The 12,058-nt window shown below is 33.1% G+C and overlaps 1 protein-coding gene across 1 annotated transcript in view; it reads right to left on the bottom strand.

The window, feature by feature from the left end:
* Nucleotides 1–12,058, bottom strand: part of LOC143235400 (uncharacterized) — a 28,742-nt gene that overhangs the window by 15,586 nt on the left and 1,098 nt on the right. Inside the window, 6 exon segments of the mRNA XM_076473535.1 lie at nucleotides 764–873; nucleotides 1,571–1,708; nucleotides 2,106–2,235; nucleotides 2,238–2,246; nucleotides 5,169–5,241; nucleotides 8,096–8,172. Coding sequence (XP_076329650.1) covers nucleotides 764–873; nucleotides 1,571–1,708; nucleotides 2,106–2,235; nucleotides 2,238–2,246; nucleotides 5,169–5,241; nucleotides 8,096–8,172 — 537 coding nt within the window.

Raw genomic sequence — 12,058 nt, 5'->3', positions numbered from 1 at the left:
ACTCATTGAAGAGTGATCAAAATAAATTTACAGAGTTTAACATACACATGCATTACAGCTTATAATACTGTTCAATAAATTCCTAAACAGTTTTTGTGCTAACCCCATTCCCCCAATTAATCTAACCTCATTATTAAACAGCTCCTAACACTCAGTTTCTTAGAGCTACAGGATTGTCAATACACATTGGTTTCAATAAATTTAATTTTGATTAACTTTAAACTATTAAAATCATTGACTTTCCACTTTTTTACAGACTTAATACTTCTGTATGGATTATTTCAAGAATTTTATTGGCCTTTACAACTTCTATATGAATCATTTCAAAAATACTATTAGCCATCAAGACTTCCATATGGATTATTACAAGGGCTTTATATGACATAAATGAGCTAGGCTTAAATAAAAGTTTGTTTTTTTAATTTGTTAGCTTCAATAACATGAAGGCTTTAGATGTCACAGCTAAAGTAGTTTTCACTGCACAGTAACACAATTCAATATCATTAGTATTATTTTTAGTAAATAATTAGTATTAATTAAAAAATGTTTTGAATATTCATTACATATATATATATATATATAATGTTCATTACATATGTATATATATTTATGTGTGACCTTAAGAAATCAAAGCTAACATTATTTTACACATGTCCAAACAACAGTTTCACTTTTGAAGGATCCTCTACATAAATCTATTACATTATGTGAAAAGTTTCACCATACCAGCTAGAAGTTAAAAAACGTACTAGGGGTGCCCTACCAAAATTTTCTGATCCCAGTCGTTTTGCTATCTCCAACCCTTTCTTCACTTGAGCTGCTGCATATGCCACAACATGTGCATCAGGGCTAGTTGCAGCACCATGCATGTATCTTTAAGGATAAAAGAAAACACTAAAATAATCAAGACTATTAAAATCTAAACATAATAATAACTAAAACCACCAAGATTCTAATAAAACTAAACATAGAAACAATTACTAAAATTATCCAGACTCTTAAACATTAAAATATAATAACAATCACTAAAATTACCTGGACTCTTATATATTAAAAAAGAACAACAATCACTAATATTATCCAGATTCTTACATATTAAAAATGAACAACAATCACTAATATTATCCAGACTCTTACATATTAAAAATGAACAACAATCACTAAAATTATCCAGACTCTGGATAATTTGTTGTTATTCAAAAATAACAACAACCGTGAAAATTATCTAGACTCTTTAAACACTGAATAAAACAGCAAAAATTTATTTCACATTTAACTAATATAATAATACTATTAGTAATGTTGCAAATATGGTAATGTGCAAATAATGAGACAACTTTTTCTAGTGTTATAAAAGTAATGTTAAAAAGTGGTTATTAGTTTGCTGTCAAATGGTCAGTAAGGTTAAGGTTGACAAAAATTTATTTGGATAAAAAACATAGAAATGTATATACAATGTTGTATTTAGTTCTTTAAGTAGACATAGTGCTGTGTTACTTTTTTAAAGTAGTTTAGTTACCTTCTTTAAACTGAAAGCTGATGTATTAACCTTAGAAATATGATATTTTACCGTGGATGTGCAAAAAGACAGCAAGTAGCCCAAAGTAACTTCACTCCTGTCTGTTGCTGGAGTTTTTCTGCCAAGTCAACGATTTTGTCCAAGTTGTCATTAGTTTCTGCTAGAGTAGCACCCTCTGGAGCAATGTCTCTAACAGCAATTCAATCAGGATAAAATAAAAAGTTAACCATACATATATCAGTAATGTACAAGTTTTATTATTAATATGTTTAATAATCCTGTACTGTACATTTATTTATCAATTTCCTTCAATTTAATATACTGGTGATTCTTATGGCAACAGTCTTCAGTAGTTTATTGAATATGCAGGAGGAGGTTTTAATAAGAGTAGTGTGTAAATATAATTCACAAAAATTAATATGCATGGATTCTATGATTAGTATGTAATTGCAGCATTAATTAAGTAAGCTAAAATGGCTTCAATCCTACAAGAAGTAATATTCATGCAGTAGTTTTTTATTACTAAATATGGCAACACTTTTCTGTCTGTTATTAATTCACCAACATCATGATATAGAATAGTTACCTGTCATGAAATGACCAATACTTGTTTCCAAGCTTAGAAAAAAACTCAAATGCTGCTTTTAGTCTTCTTTCAGCATTTTTAAGAGAGTTACTTCCATCATCCCATGGTCTCTGTATGGTCGGAAAACCAAAGGATCAGCCCCTACATTAGAAAACAACAGAAGCATAATTGCCAGATCCCTTTGTAATCTGAAATCCAAAAGGGTCAGTTTATACAAAAGAAAACATCATTCATAGGTGTCTGTTTAATCCAAAATATAAGAGTAGTTGTTAGTAATCTACACAAATGATATTTTTTACCGAGTAGAGTAATTCTTTTCAGTACTTACAGAAAGGTTGAAGATACAGTTTTACTTGGTTGCATCCACAATAATGCAAGTCTAATTATTAATTCGTTATTTTTAGTATTTGTACTTCAAAATACTAAGTGACAATTAGTTTATATCTTTTGTTATGGCTACTAATCTGTTGCCTTCTTCAGAAAAATCTTGTAAAAGGCTGTATATGATGGCAGAAGTTTGTGTTGGCGGGTTTAATTTTTCATGAGAAAGACTGATGTGGTATTCACTCATTTTATGTTTCTTCTTCATTTTTATTTTCTGTATTAAGCTCACAGTTACACAACTTACTATCTGTGCTCTTCTCTTGAGAGGTATGAAACCCACTTTTTAGCATGTAAGATATCAAAATTACCTCTGAGCTATTGGGGACTTCTCCGATAAGGAATTTAATCAACTAATTTACCTGAATTTTATCCAAGAGGAATATCCAGGTTTTGCTGACTTCTATGCTAGATTTGCTGAGTGTGTTATCAGTCAAGTGAATGTAGAGGGCTTTTTATCTTTGTATTTTCCCCTTGTGTGTGTTTCAAGGTTATAAAATTGAGCTCTTAAGAACTATGCACCACTGCTTAATCTCCACTATAACATTACTCCTAACCTTTAATATCAATACAATCTACTTTCATTGGGAAAATAAGTACTACCTAAAGCAGTGACTAATCTCTATGTAGAATATCTTGAACATAACACCTTCGAAACAGCTGCTCTTTGTCCCAGGCCCTTGCTGAGATATGTTGATACATTTGTAACATAGCCACACATTACAGACAATATTTAATACTTGATGAACCACCTGAACAAGAAAATTTCCACAGTAGAATTCATGTTGTTAACAGAAAAAAACAAAATTCATATATCACATGAGTTTACAAAAAAATTGGGGAAATATCTCAACTATAAATCAAAATATTGCCTAGTTTGAGAATGAACAATATTTCTATTAATGAAGAAGGAAAGAAGAAACAATCCTGGTTATCACCACCCTCCTTAACAAAGGATGCCAAAAACACTTGATTTTAAGGAAAATAAAGGAAGCAAACACTACAAATAATGATTACTGATACACAACCATATTTCCCTCTATCAGAAATCTCTCTCAAATCATATGAAGGATATGTAAACAACATAATACAAGAAGGGTACTCAGATACCTCAATACAACACACTTACAGTTGTTAGATATCAACCCACTTAAAGATCCAGTGGAAAGCAAAAGTCCTTTAACAACTTCCCTATCAATGTATACTCCAAGAAATTAGGAAAACAAAAAAGTATTTTAAAAAAGTTAGAATTCACAAAAAGAATAGATACACAAACCTCTGTAATATCAACCAATCTGCAACAGCCCAATGGTGAAATTCTGTCAGTGCTCACTGGTACTGACTATCAGAACTTAAGTTTAAAGGTGATAGTAATACTGGGACTTACTTGAGCTGTGTTACAGATGTGTATGTGATCTGCTGTTCTGTCAGAAAGCATTTATTAATTGGCACTCAAACTGTCATTTTTATTTACATTTCATTTTCTTCTTTTTCAAGCTGTCTGAGGCAAAGGTCAAAGCTGGTGTCTTCACTGGACCACAAATAAAGAAGATCCTGGAGTGTACAGAATTCCCCAAGAAACTCAGTAGGAAGGGAAAAAAAGCTTGGGGCAGCTTTGTTGCAGTGGTTTGGGGCTTCTTAGGTAATCACAAGGCCAAAGATTATGTGGAACTGGTTGAGGCTCTGGTGAAGAACTATGGCAAAATGGCTGCAGGATGTCCCTGAAAGTCTATATCCTTGACACTCATCTTGATAAATTCAAGGAGAACATGGAAGCATACTTAGAAGAGCAAGGCGAGTGCTTCCACCAAGATATACTGGACTTTTTTGTATAACCTTAGTATAAATACATGTAAATCTTGGTTCATATGCTGTTTTATTCAGACCTTATGTAAATGAAAATGTGCAGATTTGCCCGTTTCTACACAGAAAATAGGTTAATCTCTAAATTTCATTATCCAGGTCACAAAAGCAAAGTGTGAAGGGAATTTTCTGTACTTTTACAACATAAGTAATTAAATATCACACACACTATCCAGGAACAAAATTTGTGTTACATAGTTTTATTTATGCTCTATTCACTATAGGGAACCAAACCATAGATTTTGGTATTGTAAATCCATAACCATAGGAACTTTCCCAGATAGCATGTCATATTTTTAACTTCTGGAAAATACAAAAAATGCTCCTATAAAGTTTATTCAACTAGCTTATTAGGTCAGAAGTCATGTTTAAACACTGCTGAACACTGAATAGAATATCTGATGTACAGTTTATCACACTGATTTACCAGGTCAGTGGTCATGTTGGACACTGCTTGATATTATACAAACTACCCACTGAAAAATTTATTTTACCAATTTAACAAGACAGAAGTCATGTTTGATAATGCTGGGCACTAGATAGAATACCTGCTGTACATCTTATCCTTCTGACTTACCTGATTATAAGTCACATTGAATAATGCTGGGCACTAAATAGAATAATTGCTGTCCTACTTACTTACCAGGTCAGAAGTCATGTTCAACACTGCTAGAGGTTAGATAAAAATTCTGCTTTGCAATGTTTCATTCTGACTTACCAGGTCAGAAGACATGAATGACATCACTGATTATTTGATAAAATGCCTGCTGAACAATTTATAATTCCAGATAATGTAATTAAATTTGAATTTGTATACACCTGTTCCTCGAAATGAATGCCAGAAGCACACTGAAAATCTTAACCAGTCTTCCATGGACCTTCCCATTACCACCTGTAAACAATAATAAAAAATATATATATATTTATATACATATGGGTGTATATGTTTATTTATTTCTGTATATAAAACCACATTTAATTATTTTTATTTAAACAGATCTTTTGCTACACAGCTTTTAACACATACTGATGTATCATTAAAATTTCTCAAAACAAAATAATTTTCAGAGAAAATAAAATATTTAAGTGCAGTCCTTTCCTAAGCAAATAACCAGCTTCCCCACCAATGTGGCAACTATTATTCTGAATTATAAAGAGAATAAGTAACACATTCTTGAATAACTGTTTAGCAGCAAAGCTACATGAGAACTATCTGCACATTACTGTCCGTTATTTTGAATTGATAGACCAGTAGAATGCAGTGAAATAACACTTACCAACTCTTATCTGACCACAAAGTATGATTTGGCCATTATCTTTATATTGTACTTATGTACCCAAAGTGTGGAGCACATTTCTACAGCAACAGGAAGCAAACCATAAATCCTTGTTTTCGCAGTTTAGGCATGCTAATCATTAGACCTCGTCCCAGCTGTCACTCAAGTTATTTGGGAGTTACACTTTAAATTTTGACTTTAGATAAACGTGATTCAACTTGTTTAATATGTTAAGACATCACTGCACTTTCAACACAACCATATAAATACATCAGATACCTTTTGTTTGGTTTGGTTTGTTTTGTATTTTGCGCAAAGCTACTTGAGGGCTATGTGCGCTGGCAATCCCTATTTTAGCAGAGTAAGACTAGAGGGAAGGCAGCTAGTTATCACCACCCACTGCCAACTCTTGCGCTACTCTTTTACCAACGAATAGTGGGATTGACCGTCACATTATAACACCCCCACGGCTTAAAGGGCGAACATGTTTCGTGCGACGGGGACTCGAACGTCTTAACCAACCTGGCCATGCCGGGTCTTTTGATAATGAATAAACTTTATTATCAAACAATACTTGTTTGGCTCATATACGTAATTACTGAAGTACCTTAAATCTGAGAAAACATAAAAGGTAAATAAAAATATTTCTTACAGTATAGAGATATCTAAAAGGCGCGTCATTGCCAGGTGGTTAAGGCACAGATAGGCCTCGTGTAGCTTTGTGCGAAATTCAAAAACAAATAAACCGCTATTTAATCTCACTAGTTGACTTTTCAAAACGCATACTTTGTCCCAGTATCAAGAAGTTTGAAAACGATGTTGAAAAATTTTAATTACCTTTATAAATTATCATGTTTAATATAATATTTCTAAAAACGGTCAATTAAAAACAATTAAGGTACATCTTGATAATTATATATATATATATAATACGTTTAGTTATGGACTTCTTAAGAATGGCCCTGTGAAAGAACTTGAAAGTAATGCTAAATACATTTGGGACAATTTAAAAGCAATACCACTGTACCCGTGTGACTTCTTAACAGTCTTATGCCATCTCATTCAAAACCCCCGAAGCTGCATGCATTACCCGAAGATATACCAATAGTCTCTATATACAACACTCTTTACATGGCTACTTGAAAAGTTACTTCAACCTTTTCTCAACAAAATACCTTCACACCTTAACAGCACTCAACAGGTTAGGCAGGTAAGATTTAAAGATAAATTCGAACACTATCCTCTTCACTTGTATATATCCTTCCATTCCTATAGAAATAAGTATACGCTCGGTTATGAACATTTTTAGATCCATCAGTTGTTAGACTACCACCATTAATATTCCTATAGAAGTAATTCAGAATGCTCTTAGATTTACTCTCAACAACAGTATCTTCAAATCTGATTCAACTCTTTACAAACAAAATAAAGGCATCGTTATGAGCAGTAATATTGCTGTTGTTGTGGACTCTCTTTTAAATAATCAGCTTTTACTATTTTGAAACTAATCTTGAACTAACCAGATGGTACAGATATATCGACGATATTTTTGGTATACAAGATCATGGACTCTCTTTTCTTTTGGAAATTGGTTGAAGTCCTTAATAATCAACATTCCGACATAATGCTGACACTTTCTCATCCCGCTAATGTCCAGAAATCCATACTTTTTCTTGATACTATGGTTACTATCGTAAACAGCAAACTTGTTACTTCCGTATATTCTAAGCCACATGCTAAAGCTACTATTCTATGTTATAACTCACACCATCCACTTGCTTCCAAACGAAGTGTCATTATTGGTCAACTTAATAGAATTGAAAAAATCTGCAACACCATTGACAGTAAGATGCAAGCCAGGATCGAACTACAAAAGCTACTGTTGTCCAATGGCTACCCGTATAGTTACATTACTAAGAAATTTCACAGTTTTCACTCACAAAATATTAACAAATGACATCAAAACGAGAAACTATCACATCAAGACTCTGTTTCATAGACTATACCTTTCGTGGATGAACATCTAAGTACTCGCTTTCGTCAAGCGATTGAAATATCTGGTTTGAATATCAAAATCACACAAAACTGGGAGAAAACTAAAGTCGCTCATTCTTTAATAACAATACATGTGAATCCAAAAAGTGTTTTGCAAAAACGAATGGTTTAAAAAAGTCCAGCACGTTTAAAAACACTGTGTCTAGGTTACAACACACCATGACATATGAACTTCAAAACCAAGTAAAAGTAACTATTGCCCTTAATTTTGGTTTTATTTACTCTTTTAAACAGAATACTTTCTAAGACCCTGCGTAAGTATGTTTAGTACTATTCTGAGTAATAAATAACACAAAATATAATCATTTAACAGTTACAGATTTTGTAAACATAATTTCTACATAAATGTTTCTAAGAGTTAAAATTATGAAAAGTTCGACATGATAAAGAAATACGATTAACTAACATACTCACTTCAGAGGCGTTATAATGCTTGAAACTCATGGTATCTTCTGGGCCTGCATCTGGACGGTATTCGATCTTCTTAATTCCTAGTGTATACAAGTTTAAAACTCAAACAATTACTTTCTTCCACTTCATATGATACTTCTCGAAAATAATTATAAGCCTAGAATTTCTAAATGGGTAATATTTCACTCAAAGATTACCGTTACACTGAGACGGGTTTGACTTACCTGGGACAATCTCATTAAAAAACAACTTAAGCCTAGAATCACCGATTTGTATCCATATATATATATCCCATCAACATTTCCTAAACGATGCAACATATTTTTTTTAGGATCGTTCGTTACTTCATTAAGCAGAAGGTCCCTAACAACATATCAAACAAATAAACAAAAATTTCATCATTATTCCAATTAATCCCATGAATTACTGCCGAGTGTGTAGAAATATTATGTATTTTACATAAAATAAAATAGTTATTTCACACTTTGTTGCCACTTTTTTAAATTCAAGTGTTGTTGTAACATATAAACATTTATATGTAGATCTCGCCGGTATTGGAGGTACGAGATGCAAATTGTAAAGGGGGAAGGATACCATTACAATCGGGGTCTAGAATTTGCCTTAGACAGAGCCCTGGAAGCTTTTGGGTTTTGGATCTGATGCGTTTTCCAATTTTCCCGAGAGTAATTTTGAAGTATTTTTACTGAGACGAATTTGAAGTTTAGGGGAAGCCCATTCTTTCTATGGCACTGAGTTAGTAAATGTTATATACAAACGAAACGACAAGTCATACCTGGTAATTCTAAGAAAATACTAGTGAAATTAACGCAGACCATACAACAAGATGTTAACCATACCACATACCAAAACTAACCACACTGATTGGGATATAACAAACGAATTATCATATCGCATGAAAAATAACCCTGATGTGACATAAATTAGTTTAGTGGCATGTAATTTTTATAAATGTTACTTAAGCAGAATTATTTGCATTTGCATTGGTGAGAAAACTACTAAGATTACCTACTGTTATTGCTACTTTTGAACTAATGACCAGAAGGGAGGTAGTCAGTCAAAAGTACCTTAGTACCCAACATTCATCCTAAGACATTGACTGTTATTCTTATAACAATAGGATATTGTTATATAATATTCATGACAAAACAGCTTTTAGGTATGTCTGAAGCGGCCTAAATTTTGTTAGGGAGGGGTCTCACTGTCAATACACAAATTTCTAAATGATATATGAGTTCGATTCCCCTCGGTGGATTCAGCAGATAGCCCTGTGTGGCTTTACTATAAAAAGAAAAACACACACACATTAAATGATAGCTAATAGAAGGTTTCTGTGCAACCAAGAAAAAATAAGTATATTTGTTTGTTTTTGAATTTCGCGCAAAGCTACACGAGACCAATCTGTGCTGCCGTCCCTAATTTAACAGTATAAGACTAGAGGGAAGATAGCTAGTCATCACCATCCCATGCTAACTCTTGGGCTACTCTTTTACCAACGAATAGTGGGATTGACCGTCACATTATATTGTCCCCACAGCTGAAAGGAGCGAGCATGTTTGGTGTGACGGGAATACGAACCCGCGACCCTCTGATTACGAGTCGAGCGCTTTTACAAAACGATATTGAAAAACAATGAAAAGAAATACAATGATAAATATACTTCGATTTCTACGGGGACGGTCAATCCCACTATTCGTTGGCAAAAGAGTAGTCCAAGAGTTGGTGGTGGGTGGTGATGACTAGCTGCCTTTCTTCTAGTCTTATACCGCTAAATTAGGGACGGCTAGCACAGATAGCCCTCGAGTAGCTTTGTGCGAAATTCAAAAAACAAACTTAGTTGATTGTTATTTTACCTATAACAAACGTGTGAGTTTCACAGCAGAGACATGGAGAAATAAGCTGTGATGCTAAAGAGTGTTCTGAAGTAACTGAACCCGTCTGTGTGGATTTTGATGAAAAGAAGACAATTGTTTAAACTTCAGGATACAACTATGGTAACCCACGGGATGGCGTAGATAAATCTATTACAGATTGTATAATAAAGAACAAAGTAGAGAAAATTAGTTCGTCTTGTCTGTTCGATTCTAAAGTAATTGAATCAGCCTGAGTGGACTTTTGACAAGAAAAGATAATTATTTAGTCTTAGGTAGAACTTCTGTTACATTAAGGCAGACCATCATAGTTTGCATTCTTTGATAGATTGTTTAGGCAGAGTATTCATGATGAAACTTTGCAGAATGGACGGCAACTGCCTGTTGCGGAGACATTGGTGCAGAGGACAACGTTTCGAAAGTTTTCCGACTTGATGACGAAAGGCAGAAGACTTTTGAAACGTCATCCTCTACACTTGTGTCTCCACGACAGGCAGTTGCCGTCCATTCTACAAAGTCTCATCATAGTTTGTAGTTTGAGTAAGTAATGTCCACAGTATCCCCAGCTCTGTTTCCATACATTTTTACAATCCATATTTGCAAGTTTTTAAATTCCCAAATTTTTAATTTATTTTCTTCGTTAAGTTTTTTATACACATCTATGGGCAAAAGACTATATGAAATGGTAGCTAACTTTATACGTTGTAATAATAAAAACTAACTAGTAACTAACCGGTAAAATTCATTGTGATTTACTGAAGCTGTTAACTATTTGATCACACTAGTTCGAAATGTAAAATTTTAAACTACAACTTGAGATCGTCATGGAGGTTTGTTTGTTAACATAGTGAATGTTTATAATTTCTGTGTAGCTAAATTTGTTATACGTAGCCCATAGCAATAGGCAAGTATACGCTGGAGAAAGACATACTATCCACTAGAAAATTTCACCAGTTGTAAAGTAGCCTTTTCAAACATAACGTTTAAAATATTGTTTTAAATAAACCTTAGTGTATTTAAAGTAATTATTCTAACAATGTGTTACGTGTCTTGATTTTTTAATTCACTCTTTCACTTGATATATAATACAGAGGTTGGTTTCCTAAATACACCCACTGTATCGTGTAATAAAAATGAGTACCAACATGTAATAGTCGTATAACGTTCATCAATTATTAGCTGGTAATTTCTGTTCCACCCTGTTCTTCATTGTTTTTAAAAGAAACACCAGATATTTGTTAGAAATTAGTTTCAAGGAGTTATGATAACATCGTTTACACTACAATTATGACGTTTTTTAGGTTACGAAGGAAACAAGTTGAATTTTTAATACCCTTAAAACCTTCACAATACCATATTTAGTATTCTACAAAAGGTTTGGGTGCAACATACCAAACCGTTTTTAGCGCTTTTTCTTTTGTAACTGTAACATGCGGGCTTTTTTGTCTGTATTTTTATGTGTGTACAGCCACAACGGTCACTAGTAGAGGTTTTTCAAGTGTTGTTTGAACTGAATATTTAATGTCTAAGTTCTTTTGTGCGAACATTCTGTTCGGGTTTTTTGCAATTTCCTGCGGTCCTCATCCTTTCAGCCGTGGGGGCGTTATACAAACCTTGCAATCCCTATTATGAACATCAAGGGTGAAATTCTGTCGATACTAGTATCGGGACTAATTTGAGCTGATTTGTCGATTTTCTTGTTTACACGTGTGTATATATATTTTTCAAAAACAGATCCACTTTACCCATCTGAATACCTTTACTTTGTTATTGAGAATTTCACACCCGCACGACACTATCGTGGTTCGTATTTTATTTTCCAATTCAAGTTTCAGTTACTCTGTTCTATTTTTCGGTTTATTCATAACAAAAATAATAATAATTAGTATTTATTCATTGAGGTTACGCCTTAGAAGTCATATTCTTAATTAATTAACTCTTGTCTTAAATAATGAGACTGGTGGTAACTTTTTCTCTTGTAACTTTTACTTATAGTTAGATGTCTGTGTTTATTTTCTGATTATACTTAAGTGTTGTTTTTGTCCTGTTTTGCTGTTTACCTATTATTATGTTTGTC

The sequence above is a fragment of the Tachypleus tridentatus genome, chromosome 12 (assembly GCF_004210375.1).
Source record: "Tachypleus tridentatus isolate NWPU-2018 chromosome 12, ASM421037v1, whole genome shotgun sequence".
In the NCBI taxonomy this organism is placed as follows: Eukaryota; Metazoa; Arthropoda; class Merostomata; order Xiphosura; family Limulidae; genus Tachypleus; species Tachypleus tridentatus.
The sequence above is the reverse complement of the archived record's forward strand: the minus strand, read 5'-3'. Positions and strand labels throughout refer to the sequence as shown.